The sequence below is a fragment of the Cryptomeria japonica genome, chromosome 11, assembly GCF_030272615.1.
Source record: "Cryptomeria japonica chromosome 11, Sugi_1.0, whole genome shotgun sequence".
In the NCBI taxonomy this organism is placed as follows: domain Eukaryota; kingdom Viridiplantae; phylum Streptophyta; class Pinopsida; order Cupressales; family Cupressaceae; genus Cryptomeria; species Cryptomeria japonica.
This window is the reverse complement of record NC_081415.1, coordinates 124112160-124132549: the sequence shown is the minus strand read 5'-3', so window position 1 is coordinate 124132549 and position 20390 is coordinate 124112160. Positions and strand designations below refer to the sequence as shown.

At 37.4% G+C, this 20390-nt stretch overlaps 1 protein-coding gene across 1 annotated transcript; it reads right to left on the bottom strand.

The window, feature by feature from the left end:
* Positions 1–19473: 19473 nt before the first annotated feature.
* Positions 19474–20306, bottom strand: LOC131860074 (putative UDP-rhamnose:rhamnosyltransferase 1). Its single transcript, XM_059214430.1, has 2 exons — positions 20163–20306; positions 19474–19998 (listed from the first exon to the last, which is right to left on the bottom strand). The coding sequence occupies exons 1-2, from the start codon at positions 20304–20306 to the stop codon at positions 19474–19476; spliced, it is 669 nt and encodes a 222-aa protein (XP_059070413.1).
* Positions 20307–20390: the final 84 nt, after the last annotated feature.

Below are 20390 nucleotides of genomic sequence, written 5' to 3'. Positions count from 1 at the left end.
CCCAAGTTAGTAAGATCCTCTAATACTTAGTCATAGATCGCATTCTAACAACAAATAGAAGGTCATATCTTGGTAACCTAACTAGTCCATGAGTAGTAGCTCAAAATGTTATCAAAGCTAGGTTAGGTTAGGACCTCCAAGAACCTATAATGTGTCTTATAATGGGTTTTGAAAATAATCTACACTCATGCCAACAATGGAATGGGAAGAAATGGGGTAGTAGCTCAATGGTAGAGAAATTTATTAACAAATAGAATGCCTTAAGTTAGATTCCTAGCTATTTTATAAGTATTAGCTTAACATTTTCATGCGTAAATAACATCTACTCCCACCTCTACCATAGATCCAACTTCCACCAGTTTTCCTTCCACAACCTCTAGTCACCTTCATGTACCAAAGCCACTAGTGCCACACCTTTAGTACTTACATCCTTCACTTATCATCCACCATATGGCCTATTTATCAAACTTATTTCTTCTACATGTAAAAGCCATATGCACAATATGGAATGACAATTGGTAGATGTAAAAGCCATATTCCACAACCTTTGCTAATATCCTTTCTGCCAGTGCCAAAATGTGAGGTTTGTAATAGGATGCGACATCCATCAAAGCATAATAGAGAGGATATTTCTAACAAGATGGCATATCAAAAAATGTAGGAAAACATAGATTAAAAATAAATACAAGACTGTAGTTTATAGAGTTTAGCAAAAGGGGTAATGAACAAAAATAACACTACTTTGGAAGGCTGCAGAGATGGTGCGTGGCACAATATAGAGATAGGCTATGCAAGAAACAAGAATAGAAAAGACCATAAATATAATTTCCATAAATATATTTGAAAATCTACCATAAATATAATTGCCACATGTTTGATCAAATCAATAGCTATCTAACAAATTGAAACACTAGGGAGAGACATTAAATGTGAAGAGGATTGATGTGCATGGAGATTGCTAATTGCATATTTGAATAAATATTTTATTGTAATATTTATGTCAGTTCAATTTGTGTGCAAGATTTACCCTCTTTGGAAGCTTTCATACCATTCAAATATTAATGTATTGGGAGCTAATTGTGAAAGTTTGAGGTCCATTGGGAAAAAGTTGTCATTTTGCCATGACAAATTTTGCATTTTTTGTAGAAAATTCTTAAAAATATGGTTGGAAAGTTAGTTTATGGTGGTTTGAGGTTGTAACCCACTTGGATGGGAATAAATAGGCCTTTGGAATTCCATCCAAGAGTTTTGCTTAGTGAAATTGGGGTTTTATGTGCATTTTTCAACATTTCGGTATGATTCTCTTCATTTTTCATTGTGAAAATCATCATAATTTGATGGAATGTCGATTGGATATGGTATAGAAGTGATTTAAATTCATTTTGTCTTTTTGTGGCATTGAATTTTATTGCGTTTTAAAGAAGATATCATAGTTTTTCCAAAAAATGTCAAAACCATGCCTAGTGTTTATCGAGAGGAGTAAATAATGTATAGTTTGGTCTCCCATGCATATAAATTCACCCAAATGTGTGGGAAGACCTTTTTTCATGCTATGTATCATATTATATTGTGTGCAGGGCTCCAAATTATATTTGGTACGTGTTTGGGCATTAGGACAGTCTGATATCTCTATGTATCATATAGTAAAAGGCAGTAAGAGTGAAGAATTTGGTGGGAAGACCAAGTGATTGGTATTTTCAAGTGGTTGATGATAGAGAGAGGGGTGAGGAGACCCTATGAAACCTTTGGAAGGGTTTGTTGATCAGAACCAAATTAAATAGATTAAATTTCTATGACTGTCCTAAGGGTATTAATTGTCACAATCATAGTTTTACTAATGATATTGTTTTTGTTTTGATAGAGTTGTGTTTGTAAACCCAAGTGTGGACATGTAATGGATTCATGAGATGTCTTAAGACTACATCAATAATTAACAATAACATAGTGTGTAGGCACCTAAAATATGAAAGGACTACATATTGGAAGGAGACAATCATCCATACTTATCACAAGCTTTTGCAGCTCATGTAGACTCAAGGTGAGTTGCAAAATGACCTTCAATGAGTGTGAACCATTTCTTCACAAATTATGATCAGTTGCCATGATACTTGACCCTATACTCATGGTTTTGGCTCAATTCATATTAGTTTGCCAAGTCTAGAAGCCAATTAATATATCCAAGGGTGTCCAGAAGAATGGACTGTATGATCATTGACTTTGTATGTTGATTATACATGCCCCTACCTTTGCATCATACACATGAGTCAAGGATGACAGTGTGGTGTGCAAATATCCTATATGGATCATTTTGTGTTGTCATATTGCGAAACTCATAGCCACCATGCCAACTACCATGAAATCTATGGTGGGGATGCCCATTTTGTCGGCAACCCAAGGAGTCCAGCACAATGCCGTAACAAATATGACAAAATTTGGGGAAAGTAGTTTCAATAGCGCTGCAAAGGGCTGCTCGCAAAGATCGATTGCTTGGAAGAGAAGTGGCACTAAGTCTATTCTTCCTATCTCGGATAAACCTGTCATGGACTCAACACCTGCAGGCAGACCATCCACAGATGGCAGTTGGAGCTCCACTAGCTCAATTATAGGCACTATCTTCTTTTTAATCCATGCAATGTTAGCCGGAGTTGAGATGAAGGAAATTTTAAGGCCAAAAGTGAGGAGGCTCTTGGCTAGGTCTAGAAAGGGTGTTATATGGCCTTGTGCAAACCAAGGGAACATCACCACATGAAGCTTCCTATCATCTCCCATTGTCTATGATTAAAACTGTTCACGGCAATCAATTGGTTTACAATCCTTCATTTAAGGAGAAAGAGAAACTTCATGATCTTTTCAATAATTTTTGACTGACTATTATTCAATTAAAATGTTTTTTTGGTATTTTTTAGGTTGAATAATAGATAGGTTATATAATAAAAACATCTTAGATTAATAAATATTAATAAATTACATATCAACAATGCTTTTGTTATCTATTGCAATCAGTATTCTCTTATGTTCTGAAGCATTCAGTTTTTCATCAATCATTTAAGGAGAAAGGGAAACTCTAGTTTTTTTAGTATTCTAATAATCTTTGACCAACAACGATTCAATTGAAAGGCTTTTATGTACTTGAAATTGAATGGTAGATAGCTTACATGATAATAACATTATAATAATCATTAATGTGTCTTGTTTGAATACAACACAACAAATCATGTTTTTTAACATATGTATAAAAATTAAACCTTTTCAATAATTTTGGACTTTTCCAATCCTTCATTTAAGAAGAAAGAGAAACCCTCATGTTTCTCATGTTTGACTGATTGCTTTTCAATTGAAATATTTTTTAGTGTCTCTTAGACTGAATGCTAGATAAATTATCTAATAACATCTTATATTAATAAATATTAATAAACGTATCAGCAATGTCTTTCTTTTCTGTTGTGATAACTATTCTATTATCTTGTGAAGCATTCGGTTTTCAACCAATACTTTAAGAAGAAACTCTAGTATTTTTCATGAGTATCTTAATAATCTTTGACCAATAGCTATTACATTGAAAGGTTTTGTTGTACTTGAAACTAAATGGTGGATAGCTTACATGATAATAACATCTTAGATTAGCATATTACTAGTATAAATCTCTTCAATAAAGTAACATAAAATATATCAAGAGAAAAATATTGTTTCCATATATTTTATATAATTTTATTAAAGATATATATGCTAGATAATCAATATGGTTTAATGTATATTCTAACATCTTCACTTATAAATTTAATTTGTGATATTCTAAATTTATTGTTGGTATATTCCATCATTACCCATATGGTTTGTTGTTATTGATATTTGTTTGATTTGTTAGTTCATTTAGACCACTATTTGTTATTTGGTTATACCCGTAACTACTATTTTAAAGCACACGGTTGCTTGTATTCTTCCTATATATTTGCACACTCCACAGAGAATGCATTGGAGAATAATTCTATTGAGTAATTCTTTGATATGGTATCAAAGCTAGCATTTTTGAGATCCTTCAACATTTGGAGCATTCCCAACTATTTATTTTTTCTCTGTATCAGTTTTTGCTCAGCGAGAGAATATTGGCATTGATGGTAGAGAGAAGGATGCACTTCTAATTTACTGTGCATAGATTTCTAGATATGATCGATATATTTAAACGACAAAGTTTAGAGGAACTGGTGGTTTCTTGTTTCATCATCATTGTGAGCAGTAAAAAGAACCCGAGACCCACGACTGTTGCGCCCGCCATGCTAGCCTAGCTAGCCAATACGCAAATTTGGATCCTGATCAGTCATTTATTTGGAGATTGAGAGAGCAACTGTATATTGCGATTCAAATCCTTCTAGCGAGTCCAGTTTGTGGTGGCTTCTTCATTGATAAGTGGCATCATTGGATCATTTGAAAGATGCAATGTACAGTTCTCACTCCCTTGTAATTAGGGTTCTGCCAACAATAGTGTGGGAGGAATCGAGCCCTGGCCACTGTGTCTAGCCCAAGCTACCAAATCGATTATTGGCATGACTCACTGGTGAAGGAACAAGCATTTGGTCCTAATTCATCCTTAGATATTTGCCATTGGTAGTAGACTTGAAAACTGTTGGAAGTGAAGTCCAATGGACTCCTTCTATTTTACTGCCAAAATCTTTGGCTCTTCATCTTTTATTTGTAATGCTCTTTAAGAGCTGTTTGGATATCATTTTGTGTAGAGTAATCTGAAGCTGCTTGCAGCTGTGTATGCACAAACCATAATTGGTTATCAATAAATTGATTCCCCTTCTGTAAGTGTGGACGTAGGCAATCTGCCGAACCACGATAAATTTGTGTGTCTCATTTGTCTTTGTCTGTGAATTCATTATTCAATTGTTTTGCTCTTCTAATTCGTTTCTAAATCCTAACAATTGGTATCAGAGTGAGGTTAGATCGTTGTTAAGATTTTGGTGGTTGAAATTCTGGAATAATGGAAGAAGCAAAGATAAAGAAGTTCTCCGGTCAGAACTTGAGGTTATGGAAGGTGTAGATGGAGTCTTTGTTGATAAAGCAAGACCTTTCACTTGCACTTGAAGGGAAAGCAAAGAAGTCAACTACGATGGCTAATGAAGAATGGAAAAAATTAGATAAGAAGGCAAGAGCGATAATTTTTTCTCGATGTCCAACAATGTTCTCTTCAATGTCACGGGTGAAGCAACAACGAAAGACATATGGAATAAACTCACAGCGATGTATGAAATGTTGTCAGCTACCAATAAAGTGTTTATTATGAAGTGGTTGTACAAGTTGAAGATGAAGGAAGGTTGTGCAATGGCAAATCACATCAATGAATTTAATACATTGATTAGTGAAGCAACTTCGGTGGGGATAACACAAGATGATGAGAGCAATGTTGTTCTTTTATTATGCTCTTTACCAAGTAGCTGGGATGGAATAACAATAGTTAGCACATCGATATCCAGTAAAAATAAGTTAGTTTTTAATGATGTAGCAGCTACTCTTCTCAACAAGGATTTGAGAAGAAAGAATGAAGACCCTTCATCAAGTGAATCCTTAATGGTGGTAAGCACCGAAGATAGAGGTAGGAGCCATAATAGAGGCAGAAATAATTATCATAGATGTTCTAAATCAGCAAGGAGATCGAAGTCTACAAATAGAAATGGTGATTGTTGGTTTTGTGGCAAATCTGGTCATGTAAAGAAGGATTGTAGAAACTACAAAAGGGCACAAGAGAACATGCGAGACAACGAAGCAAATATAATATTTGATAAAGATGATAGTGTACTAATCCTTTCAACAACTGACACTACTCCGGATTCAGGGGTACTTGATTCTGGTGCCTCCCATCATGCTACCTCATGTCTTGAAGAATTCATCAACTACAAAGGTCATTTTAGAAATGTTTTCTTAGGAGATAACAAAGCTTGTGAAATTATAGGCAAGGGTTATTTGTTGCTACCATTAGAAGGTGGTAAAACATGGCTGCTCAAAGATGTTCGGCATGTCCCACAATTGAAGCAAAATTTGATATTCGTTTTACGATTCTTTGATCAAGGTCTTAATGTGAATTTTCGACCGGATACTTGGAAGGTAACTCATGGTACCATGCTGATTGAAAATGACAATAAATTGGGTAGTCTCTATATATTTAAGACTCATGGTGAAATGGACGCTACAATGGTGATTGAGGACAGCAAAGCAGATCTTTGGTATCAAAGGCTTGGACATATTAGTAAGAAAGGGCTCCATGTTATGAACACAAGAAATCAACTTCTGGGTCTCAAACTTATCGACTTAGCCTTTTGTTAACATTGTCTTTATAACAAACAAAAGCGAGTCAGTTTTTTGAAAGGTTGGCATGATACGAAGACAACACCACTGGAGCTTGTATACTCGGATGTTTTTGGGCCTACTAAGGTAACCTCCATTGGAAGAGATAACTATTTTGTCACCTTTCTTGATGATTATACAACGAAAGTATGGATTTATATGCTCTCTAAGAAATTTGAAGTTTTTTCAAAATTTAAAATTTTCAAGGCTATAGTTGAAAATCAGATTGGGCATAAGATTAAGTGTCTACAAATGGATAATGGTGGATAATTTTGTTCACATGAATTTGATGATTTTTGTGCTGATAATTGGATTAGAAGAACTAAGGCTGTTCCTTTCACCCCTCAAGAAAACAGTGCAGCCAAGAGGATGAATAGGACAATCCTTGAAAAGGCACGATGTATGTTATCAAATGCGGGTCTAAGCAAGGAATTTTGGGTCGAGGCTTGTAACACAATAGTATACCTGATCAACCTAAGTCCCTCATCTAAATTAGACTTTTGGTATTCTGGAAGAGGAATGGCAAGGGAAGTGGATTTCATACTTGCATCTTCACGTGTTTGGATGTGAAGCCCTCTCACATATACCCAAGGAGAAATGAACCAAATTGGATCCCAAGTCGCAGAAGTGTATTTTCATTGGGTATGGCAACGAGGAATTTGGTTTCAGGTTGTGGGATCTGGTTCACAGGAAAATTATTCACAGCAGGGATGTAATTTTGCATGAGACTTCCTTCCCTGCACTGCAAGGTTCAAATAAACTAGATAAAGAATATGATCCTCTGTCTTTGTTTCAAAATTATTCTACATCTATGGATGCTCTACCTCATATCTCTCATCCTATGGGAGCCCCTATGTCATCTACCATGGTTGAATACAATTCTCAGACTGAGAATGATGAAGAAGAAAGCATTTATCATGACTGCTCACAGTCATTTGAGATACCACACTATGAAACAGAGGGACTGGATAACATCTCACAACCTTCCTTAGAACAATCACAGGCTTGCAAGAAGATTGTTGAAAGTGTCTTCAACATGGTTGAGCTACAGCCTGCATCTCAGTCAACACTGCTTGTACTGAAGCATATTGGGTGACATAGTAAACAATCTTCATGGTGGCTTGCAACACAGTCACCACCACCAGTAGTGTAGTCTTCACGCCACACATCGCTAGCTTCACACCTTGCACGCAATGCTCACAACAGGGGCATCTTCTGTGGGCTCACTGCTAGAGTGTCCTGCTCTGCGGGCCCGCATCAAGGGCGTCATCCTCTCGTACAGACCATGGAGGATTCTTCCATAGCTCCTTACTCCTATGACATGCTTCTAGATGGCGTGGACAAGAATCCACATGTGCCATGTGGATTCAATCCACCCTACCTTATGCAAAATTCTGAGGTTTAACGCCCTGCAGAAGGTAAAATTCACTGTGGGAATCAACCATTAAATGTAAGCAACAATGATTTGCATAAATAGAGAACAAATGAATTGAATGATTCGACTACTCCAATAGAGAGTCAATTGAGAAAATCTACCAGGTAGAGGCAACCTCCAGTTAAGTTCTCTGACTATGATTTATTATTTTGTGAAGAAGCTGAGCCCACTTTGTTAATCTCTGATCAGACATGTTGGTGTAAATAAATATTCATTTTGGATATTATTACACTTTACTTAAGTTAACTTAGGACAATGCATCTCTTCGTAGTTTGGATTTGAGACACTTAGGGAAGTGTGCACATAGGGATAGAGCTTGTAGGATAAATTCCACCTTTTGTGGTCTTATTTTGCTGTTACACTCCACATTCGGTGGGTCATCCACCTCTTGTGGAATATTATATTATTTCTCCTACCTACCCCTAGTATTTCTTACCTACCCTTGTTTCTCATTGAGCCACATGTCATAATTGTGTGCTCGTACATCCATATGGCCTTGCCTATATATGCAAGCCTATATTCATTGTATTGGTTAATCCAGTTGATTATTTGCATATTGATGAGAATACAGTTTTGTTCTTGTCATTCTATTGTCTCTCCTTTTATGCTTTTAATTGTGCCCTTGATCTTGGCAAAATCCTACATGGTATCAGAGCCTATAGCGCTTCATTGATTAGTTTTTTGGAGACATTTTGGAGGCTTTAATTTTCAGATTTGGGGATCTTCATTTTTTGGGGGCATCGTACAGTGATTTGGACATCACTATTGAATCCGAGAGGCCGTTTCCATGAATTTCGACTATAAAGTCGACCTATTTTGGTGAGAATTTTTTTTTTTCCCCATTTTGGCTATATTGTACAGATTTCGGTTTTATTGTACAGATTTCGGAAATTTTTTAATTATTTTCCCAAAAAAAAAAAAAAGGAAAAAATTTGGAAAATTTTTGGAAAAACAGTGATAAAAAAAAAATTAAAAAAAAAAATATTTTCTTTGTTGTTTTTGGGGGTCCACAGACCCGCCCGACCCTGCAGTACCCTGCAGGTTGTAGGTTGCAGGGTCATACCTGCGCTGTCGGAGCCGTGTCCTGCCGCTGCCGTGTACCTCCCACCACCACCAAGTACCTCCCACCGGACGCCCAGACCTCCTGCCGGCCGTCCAGAACTCCCGCCGGCCACCCCGCTCGACTCTCGGCCCGCCGGTATCTCCGTCCCTCCGGCGACGCTTCCCCCCCACCGACGGTCATCTAAACCGATGGACCTGTGCTTGCCATGTGGCAGGTGGCCACTGGCCCATGGTCAAAAACCGTATGCCCAATCATCGTGCCACGTTAGCAGTCCGTACGCCTAGTCAATAGTCCATACGGTACAAACGCCCAATCAGCAGGGAGGTGAAGTTTTCACGATGGTCATACGGCCGTCAAATTTAAGCTCATAAATTGCTGACATCAGCACCACATCAGCAGACTTTTGGAATTTTTTGACCCCCTCTTCATTGAGCTTTTCAGTTTTGCAATCCAACTTTGAAAGGCCATATCTTGCTCATTTTTGCTCCTTTTTTGGTGCAATTTTTTTTTGAAATGGCTAAAATTTTGTGATCTTCATAGTGGTGTGGTTATTTTCTGATTTTGGTGAATAGGTTTTTCAAAAATTTTGGACTCTCTCAGCTGTACATGTCTAATCCTCAATTCTGCAACTTCAAAGGTCTCATTTGAGCTCATATGACCTCCTTTTCAGGTGCCATTTTTTTTGAAAGTGCATGTTTTTTCGTCTACTTTCATAATCTATGATAAGATTTTAGAGATTTTGAGTGGAAGTTGTACTTTCAAAAATTGGTCTTATTTGGCCTATTAGGTACTTGCAAAGTGCTTGGATCTTAGTTTAGATGTCTTGCATTATTAGTTTGAGTCTCTTTTGGCCTTATTGAGGTAGTTGTAAAATTGTAATCAGAAGCCCACTTAGCCATTTTTTGCAAGTGGCCCATTGTATACGCACTAAGTATAAAGTGCCAAATCATCACTTTTGGGGGGGGTTCTTTGATTGAGTGAATTTGGGGGGGTGTCTTGTGTGATTGTGCCTCTCTTTGTGCTCTTTCATTTTTTGTTGCCATGAGTCCTCATAAATTTCCACCTTTAACTCCACATAATTATGCATCATGGAAAATTAGAGTATGGAGTAAATTAATGGAAAAGTGTCTCACGCATTACATAGATGGAACAATAGCAGCACCACCTGATCCTAAGGCTAATCCTAATGCTCAGTTAGAATGGCTCACAAATAATTGCATGGCTCTTGGAACTTTGCGCAAGTATGTATCAAATGACCTCATTTTTCACATTGAGAAGTGTGCAACAATCAAGGAGGCTTGGGATATGTTTCAGAAATTGTATGGTCAAGTTAATGAAATCAGAGGTTACAAAATTGACAATGAGCTCACCAACTTGGATCCCAAGAGTTTTGATACAATCCAAGATTATGTCACCAAAGCAAATGAGCTAAGAGCAAAGCTTAAGGATTGTGGAATTGACAAAAAGGATGCTCAGTTAATATTCAACTTGTTGGACAAGCTTGCACCAGAATATGCAGCATTTGTGTCTAGCTTCCAAACTCATCGTTTGATAGTAGGGAGTTCCTATGTTATGCCTTCATTTGATGCTTTCACAGAAATGTTGATATTGGAACAATCTAAGTTGTTGAACATGAGACTTCTCAAGTCTTCAAAGTCCAAGGCTTTGGTGGCAAATCAAGGGAATCAAGGAAGTCAAGGCAAAGATTCCAACAAGAAGAAGAAGAACTTTAAGTCTAAGCCACACCCGGAAAAGGACAACCATCCTCTCCATCACAAGGTGATTTTTCATCCTCTTCCAAGAAGGGGACACCACCTAAGAAGGATTAACCAACTTGTGCATATTGCAAGAAGTATGGTCATGATGAGCATCGATGCCACGCAAAGTAAGTTGATGAGTTAACTAATCTTCTTAAGAAAAACAACATCAACTTGCCATCCGCCTACACAAAGAAGGATTCATCTCCTTCCTCTTCCTCACATTCTAAGGGAAAAGGGAAAGCATTTGTGGCTACAACAGGTTCTTCACAACAATGGATACTTGACTCGGGTGCCTCATATCACATGGGTTCTACAAAGGAGCAGTTTTCTTCATTGGAGCTATCTAAGGTACCTCACATTTACATAGGTGATGATACACAAGTAGAGGTTGAAGGGAAAGGTTCAGTTGACATGGATGATGGAACATTTGAGAATGTTCTCTATGTTCCTAACTTGTCTACCAACCTTCTCTCCATCTACCAAATCACTCACTATGGAAATGGCAAAAAGGTTGAGTTTACACCAGATTCAGTTGTGGTAAAGGAACTTGATGATGATGCCTTGGTGGCAATGGGACAAGTCAATGACAACTCAAGGCCTTATTCATTCTCCCATTTTGTGCCAAGTTCACCTTCTCGGGCCTTGCTTACTCATTCAAATTCAGAAAGTAAGCTATGGCATGAGCGGTTTGGTCACCTCAACTACTGCTATCTTCAGTGGCTCAACACTAAAGACATGGTCACAGGTCTACCTCAAATCAGTTTTTCAGAGGGTGCATGTTTAGGTTGTTCCATGGGCAAGCATCCCGAGGAGAAGTTTGATAAGGGGAAAGCTTGGAGAGCTTTGGAAGTTCTTCAACTTGTTCATAGCGATGTAGCAGGTCCATTTCCAGCACCTTCATTTAGCAAGGCCTGCTATGTCCTCACCTTCATTGATGACTACCTCACTTCACTTGGGTCTACTTTCTTATTCATAAGAGTGAAGTATTTGACAGATTTCAGGACTTCAAGACTTGTGTGGAGAAGCAATCAGGGAAAGTGGTCAAGATTCTTCATACAGATAATGGAAGGGAATATGTGAACAAAAGACTTGAGGATTTTTGTACATTTGAGGGGATTGATCTTCAGCATTCTATCACATACACTCCTTAGCAGAATGGAGTTGCAGAACGCAAGAATCGGACTCTCAAAGAAATGGCTAGCTGTATGATACATGCACATTCTCTTGATCCCGCCTTTTGGGCAGAGGCTATCAGTTGTGCCACACACATCTAGAATCGGGTTCCTCACAAAGCTTTGCAAGGTATTACTCCTTTTGAGGCTTGGGCTGGTCGGAAACCGATTGTGAGACATTTCAGAGTCTTTGGGTGTCTAGCATGGGCTTGCATACCTCCACAAAAATGCAAGGCATTGGAACCTCAGAGTCGGCCTTGCATATTTGTTGGATATCCTGAGGGTGTCAAGGCATATAGATTGATGGATCCTAAGACACATGAGGTGTTAATTGAGAGGAGTGTTCACTTTGAGGAAAGCTCTCCTAGATTCACCTCTCTACCTCCTCCACCTTCCTCCATTGTGGATAGTGATGTTAGTGATTCAGATGATGAGACTCCTTCAACTCCGACTCGCAGGGTTACACTTCTGCAGGGTCCACTTGCAGTTGAAGAGCCTCATTCTCCACCTCCACCTAGACCTCGTTGGGCTCGACAGACACTTGAGTCCATGGGTTCTCTTGTTGGGGATCCTTCAGATACACGAAGAACTCGATCATGGCATCAGAATCTACCACATGCATTCATTGCTACCACTTCCGGTCCACAGACATTTAGGGAAGCATCAGGGGTTCCTAAGTGGGACCAAGCTATGGAGGAAGAGTATAGTTCCTTGATGAGGAACAACACATGCGATTTAGTCCATCTCCCTAAGGGGAGAAAGATGGTTCGATGTAAGTGGATCTATCAAACTAAGTTTGCATCGGATGGTAGTGTGGATAAGTATAAGGCTCGGCTTGTTGCAAAAGGTTTCTCTCAGGTTACAGGTGTTGACTATACTGAGACCTTTGCACCTGTAGCCAAGATGAACTCCATTTGTTTGACACTTGCTATTGCTGTAGCTCATGGTTGGGTTGTACATCAGATGGATGTGAAGAGTGCCTTTCTTCATGGTGATCTTGATGAGGAAATTTATATGGAGCAGCCACAGGGTTTCATCCAAGATACTTCCTTAGTTTGCAGACTAAGGAAATCTCTCTATGGCCTTAAGCAGGCTCCCAGGGCTTGGTACGCCAAGATGGATTCCTTTCTTCTCTCTGTCGGGTTCACCAGGTGTCATTCCGATCCGAATGTCTACATTTTGTGACAGGATGACTCTCACTTGATACTTGTGCTCTATGTTGATGACTTGATCATTACAGGGAGTACTTCATCCATCATTAGCAGGGTCAAATCTGCTTTGCATGATAGATTTGCTATGACTAAATTGGGTCTTTTGCACTACTTTCTCGGGATAGAGATTTCATAGTCACCTTCCAAGATTACCCTATCGTAGCCCAAGTATGCTCTTGATCTACTTGCACGCTTTCATATGGCTGATTGTAAGCCTGCGACTCCTTTTTTTCCAGGAGTCAAGCTTGAGGCTCAGTGTTCTTCTCCACTAGTTGATGCCACTTTGTATCATCAGCTTGTGGGTAGTCTCATCTACTTGACTCATACACGCCTTGATATTTCATTTGCAGTTGGCATGGTTTCTCGCTTCATGCAAGAACCACATGAGCTTCATTGGAAAGCCGCCAAACGCATCCTTCATTACATCCAGGGTACACATCACTATGGGATTCACTATGCAACAGGCACAGGACTTCGCTTGGTTGGTTACACAGACTTCGATTGGGCAGGCGATCTTGATGATCGTAAGTCTACTTTTGGTTATAGTTTTCACCTTGGTTCGGGCCCCATTTGTTGGTAGAGCAAGAAGCAACATGCTATTGCTCTCTCTTCGACTGAGACTGAGTATCGAGGCACTGTTAATGCAGCGACTGAGACCATTTGGCTCCAGTAGATTCTCATAGAGTTTGGATTCACCACTCCACAGCCGACAGTTCTACATTGTGACAATCAGAGTGCTATTGCAATCTCAAAGAACCCGGTCTAGCACCAGTGGACCAAACACATCGAGATTCATATGCACTATATCCGAGAGCTCATTCAGGAGCAGGTCATTGATTTGTAGTATTGTCCTACAGCTAAGCAGGTTGCTAACATATTCACCAAACCTTTCACTGAGAGTAAGTTCCAGCAGTTGCGAGCTCTCTTGGGGGTGTGGGATGTGTCATTAGGGGGGGTCAGCTGACTTCTCCTCCCTCTCTTATGGGGTGGACTTTTTCCTCTTTGAAGTTTTGTCCTTGTTCTTTGAGAGTCTTTTGTTCTTTCATCTCTCTTTTGGGGGGCAGTTTTTTCCCACTGGGTTTTCTCCCTTTCTCCATTTGTGAGAGATTGCATTGCATGGTTTTGCTTGCATTTGCATATTGTACATGGGCACCTTTCATGGCCTAGTAGCTAGGATCCATCTTGCATTGTTGACTTGAGTCTTCATTCCCCTAAGTTACACTTAAGGGGGGGTGTTGGTGTAAATAAATATTCATTTTGGATATTATTACACTTTACTTAAGTTAACTTAGGATAATTCATCTCTTCGTAGTCTTGATTTGAGATGCTTAGGGAAGTGTGCACATAGGGATAGAGCTTGTAGAAGAAATTCCATCTTTTGTGATCTTATTTTGCTGTTACACTCCACATTCAGTGGGTCATCCACCTCTTCTGGAATATTATATTATTTCTCCTACCTACCCCTAGTATTTCTTAGCTACCCTTGTTTCTCATTGAGCCACATGTCATAATTGTGTGCTCATACATCCATATGGCCTTGCCTATATATGCAGCCCTATATTCATTGTATTGGTTAATCTAGTTGATTATTTCCATATTGATGAGAATACAGTTTTTTTGTTGTTCTATTGTCTCTCCTTTTATGCTTTTCATTGCGCCCTTGATCTTAGCAAAATCCTACAAAACAAAGCCTACAATATATAAAGAAGCTTGTAAAATTGGCGATTGCAATAACTAGCACACTGAAATGCATGAAGAAATGGACGCACTATTGTGAAATCAGACATGGGATTTGGTGCCACTTCCGCTTGACAGAAAGGCATTACGAAATAAGTGGGTGTATAAATTGAAAGATGAAGCTGGTGGTTGGAAAATATTTTGAGCAAGACTATTTTTCAAGGGATACGCTCAGTAGCAAGACCTCAATTTTAAAAAAAGTTTGTCAAAGTAGTCAAAATGACTACCATCCGAGCAGTATTGGGATTGGTTGCAGCTTGGGATCTTGAGCTTGAACAATTGGATGTGAAGATGACATTTCTCCATGGTGACCTTAATGAGGAATTATTTATGCATCGGCATGAAGGATTTATTAAAATGGGTCAGGAACATCTCTATCATAGATTGAAATAGAATTTGTATGGGCTTAAGCAAGCCCCATGCCAGTGGTATCTTAAATTTGATAAATTTATGATTCATCACAAGTTTACTTGCTGTGAGTCTGATCCTTGTATCTATTTGAAAAGGCTTACCAATGGCGAATTTGTCATACTTATCCTTTATGTGGATGATATGCTAGTGGCCGGCACAAGCATGAAGATTGTTAGTGAGCTTAAATCTCACTTAGCTAATGAGTTTGCCATGAAAGATTTAGGGGCAGCAAAGAAAATTCTTGGGATGACTATTTTTTGAGATAGGAAAAAGAGAGAACTTAAACTATCTCAACAAGGTTACATTAAAAAGGTATTGGAAAAATTTGGTATGGTGGATGCTAAGTCTATATGTGTCCCCTTAGCCTCTCATTTTCAGTTGTCTTCTCAATTGTGTCCAAAAACACAAGAAGATAAGGAGTTAATGGACAAAATTCCATACAAATCTGCAGTTGGAAGTATTATGTAAACTATGGTGTCCACTCATCTAGATATTGCTCACATTGTGGGAGTGGTGAGCATATTTATGGTTAATCCAAGAAAACCACATTAGGAGGCGGTCAAGTATATTTTGTAGTATCTCAAGGGTACTTCAGACCTTTTCTTATGTTTTGGGAAGGGCAAGACACACTTGCAAGGGTTTATTGATTCTAATTTTACTGGAGATTTAGACAATAGAAAGTCTACTTTAGGTTATGCTTTCACATTTGTTGGGGCAACAATTAGTGGGATTCTAAATTGCAACATACAGTTGCTCAATCAACTGCCGAGGTTGAATACATAGCTCTTTCTGAGGGAGCAAAGGAGATGGTATGGTTGCAACTCTTGTTCAGCGAGTTAGGATTGAAGCAATCGGATTTTGCCTTGTTTTGTGATAATAGCAGTGCCATATTTATGACTAGCCATAAGACATCTTAGCCTCGGTCAAAACATGTTGATGTTCGCAGTCATTATGCTCATCACATGGTCAAAGAAGGCAAGTTTCATGTAGATAAAATTCACACCGAAAAGAATCCAGTTGATGTGCTCACTAAATTTGTTTAAGTGGGAGAAGTTCGATTTCTGCCAAGCTTCTCTCGGCCTTTCAAATATCTGATAGTAGGAATGCGTGAGGGAATCTACTTGTTGTAGCAGTTCGTTGGCCTTCAAGTGGGAGATTGTTGGAAGTGAAATCCAACAGACTCCTTCCATTTTACTGCCAAAACCTTTGGCTCTTCATCTTCTATTTGTAAAGTTCTTTAAGAGCTGTTTGGATATCATTTTGTGAAGAGTATTCTGAAGCTGCTTTCAACTATGTATGCACAAACCAAAATTGGTTATCAGTAAATTGATTCCCCTGCTTTAAGTGTGGACATAGGCAATCTGCTGATCCATGATAAATTTGTGTTTCTCATTTGTCTTTGTCTGAGAATTCACTATTTAGTTTTTCTGCTCTTCTAATTCATTTCTAAATCCTAACAAAAACAAGGGTCTAGTGTCAGTGCTCAAAACTCAATTTGAGTTTGAAGAAGTTTTGGATGTGGTCAGCGGCACCACAACGCGTCATAAGATAGATGTTGATGAGTAGAAGAAATTTAATCAAGCTGATAGAAAGGAAAAATTGATCATTTTGTTCAATGTGTATGATTATGTCAAGCCCTTTATCTATGATTCATCCACATCCAAAGATGCGCGGGACAAGCTCCAGACGGTGTATGAGGCAAAGAATCAAAATTAGATCTTAAAATTGCAAAGTCAGCTACACAGTTTGAAGATGAAGAATGGAAAACAATTTGAATCCTTTCTCAAAGGGATTGTAGAGTTGAGAGCTTCCTTACAAGCATTAGGAGAAAAGACTGATGATGTAGTTTTGGTGCCTATTGTTCAATCGGTACTACTGTCTAGATACAAGGTCTTTGCAACAACTTTGAATGTCATTAAGATGACGCCCATATTTGAGAAGCTAGTAAATCTTCTCCATAAAGAACAATCTATCACCCAAGAATAAGATCAGGATGATCATGCTATGACTATATGTCATAATGACAAGAAGCCTATGAAGAAATAACTAAAAATTAATATACTATAGATTATTTGATTCATACTACTAGTATGGATTTCCCAAGACATGACACTACATACATATGTAAAGGATGAATAGATCAAACCTCATTTAATCAACATGTAATTAGTTCCAAATAATTTTTTTAACATATATTGATTACTAAAATTAGTATAGGTTGATGTACCTTCTTTGACATAATTCTAGGACTATAAGGCCTATTTGAGGTGTTGAATAACCTATAGTCTTAAAATGTAATTTATAAGCCTTGATTTAAAATAAAAAATAATCAAGAAAATATGGAGAAAGTAACTAGACAAAGGCATTAGAGCACATCAACTAATGTCATATCATGGATATAAACAACAAATAAGTAGAAATGGTGTGTTTATATAGGGCATATATACTAGAGAGAAATTGATTCAGTTTATCTGGCTTTGTTAGGAAATTTTTATATTATACCAACTATTGATTCAAATGACATTGGCATCTTGAATAATTTTCTCACAAATAAAATTAATTTAAAGAAAACTTGAAAAAATAAAAAATGTTAATGGGTAGTCTACTTTAGTCAACCCCCTTGTGTTTATTATAATTAGATACACATGTGTACACCATATGATGAAAATATTCTATAATAAGACTATGTAAAATATATATTAAAATATAATGATGGATACAAATAATTTAAGCCTTAGGAGGTACAAGAAGACAACATTTAGTTACTAATTGAGAAGAGACACAAAATATTAGCATTGGGTTATATTTTATTGGAATCCTAAACATGTAATATATTATATTTGACTAATGAGTTTTAATGTTCATTATTTTGAAGTGATATAAGATAAGAAATTGTGTTGAACTACGAGTTAATATTGAGATTACTTTTTAGAGAAGTGGACATAGATAATAATGAATCATATAATGCCTTTGAAACTAATGAAATTTCTAAGACAACTTCGAATATAGTTGAAGAATTTAGTCCTCTTCCAAAGCCCAAGAGTCTTCAATAAATTTATTAAAATTATCAATGAATTAATTATGCTATTATGAACACCATAATTCAAATCAAGAAAATTGAAAAGGTATAAAAATTTTTATATTATATTATTATCTAAAGCCCCAACTTCATTTTAGATCTAAGTTATGAAAATAGAAATTAGTATATCTACTTTTCTGACTTGAAAATTGAATTCTCTAATGGATTTTCAAGGCTCTATTAGTAGAATTTGTATTTGTACATATAGGAACTAGTTGTAAAAGTAGGGTTTTGGAATAAAGCACAAGTATCCGCCAAAGAGTAATAAAAGGTCAATATTTCTTATGATTTTAACAAAAAAGTTGATTTGATGCATTTTGACATCTTTTTTGGCACCTCCATGCAAAAATAATTCTTGCTACATATCCCCAAATTTAATACATGTTTTGTCATAAAAATTACAACAAAAACACTAAGAAACAACTTAATATTCAGGTTCCCCTTTGTTCCACTACACAGAAAATTTCCCAATATAAATTGCAAATAGATTTATTAGTAAGTGAAAAACCAAACAAAATCTAGGAGAGGTCCAATATACCCATGAGTAGCATACCCTCCATGCGAAGAGCGTGATTCATAGGAACGATAAAAACACTAAGAAACAACTTAATATTCAAGTTCCCTTTTGTTCCATTACACAAAATTTATCCCAGTATAAATTGCAAATAGATTTGTCAGTAAGTGAAAAACCAAACAAAATCTAACAACTAATTAAGAAAAATCTAAATTCTACCTATTTTTCATTAAAAAAAATAAAACTGAAACCTTCCTATGTCAATATTTTTTTATACATGACAAATCAAATAAGTAATTTTGTTGACTTTGAAATTATTGAGTGATATGAAAGTTACTTGATAAAAAAGTATTGTAAAAATCAACAAGCATTTACATTTACACAATTTTAAATATAAAATGACAATGACATTATTGAAAGTTGATTTTCAATGTATTACATTATAGATTTATCAAAACCTCTCCAATATAACTTCTTGAATAACCAACCTACAAGAAAGTAATGAATTATTTAATAAAAACTTTAATAAACTAATGAAAAATTGCAAGTCACTAAGGTGACTTTATTAGACTAAACCCTAATAGTCCAACAAATAGTTAAACCATTTGAAAGCACTAAAAGGAATACAATAACACAAACACCTAGAAATATAAATATGGATATAGATATAAACATAGACATATTTATCAAACAGTTTGTTTGCTGGGGGCTTTGTCCTTGAGTGCAGAGACAAAGTTGCTGATGTTTGTTCAACGGACTTGTAAATCATTATTGGTCACCACCCTACTAATTTCCTCAACATTGGATTTGATCCGCTTTCCTTCTTCCTCCAGCATCACAACTCTTACAGCTTTAGCTACGTCCTCCTTAGTGAAAGAACCATCCTCCTCATTTCTTCTCACCTCCACTCCTAACTTCAAATCTTCATCAATTAGTCTTGCAGTTATGCCCTGCTCATAGTGGATTGGAAGAGAAACAAAAGGTTGTCCAAACCTCAGGCCTTCAATCACAGAATTCCACCCACAATGTGAAAGATATGCTCTAGTGGAAGGATGGTTCAAGATATGCAACTGAGGCACCCACTCTGCAATGACGAGTCCTCTGCCATGGGTGTGATCCTCAAAGCCTTGGTGTAACTCAGCTACCGCATTGCCAAGAAGAACACACAGGAACAAAATTTTACATTCCTCCAAGCCCAACATGAGAGCACGGAGCTCTTGGGTGGTCAAAATGCATTCATTGCCGAAGGACGTAACCACCACAGAATGAGCAAGCTACATGTCCAGCCAGTCCAAGAAACAGTCTGCATCATGCTATAGCAGTAGGCTGGGCATGGAAATCCCCACGGGAAACATTCACTAGTACATTTGGACCTAATTTCTGATAGCTAATTGTTGGATTTACGATGACCAAATGTTGGACTTCTGACCAACTTTACCGTCAAAAACTCGTCGTTGGCGTTGGTAGTCTGACGATATTGTGAACTCCTCCGATGATGGCTATATTTGCACCCGTCACCACAAATATCGGCAGATTTTTGTCGGATTTCCAACAGATGTTTTGATTGCTCCTCGACGACCATTCAACATGGAAGTGACATCAGATATATAACATCCTTGTCGGACGTTTCATTAGTTATCATCAAAATTCTGACGATGAGAGATGA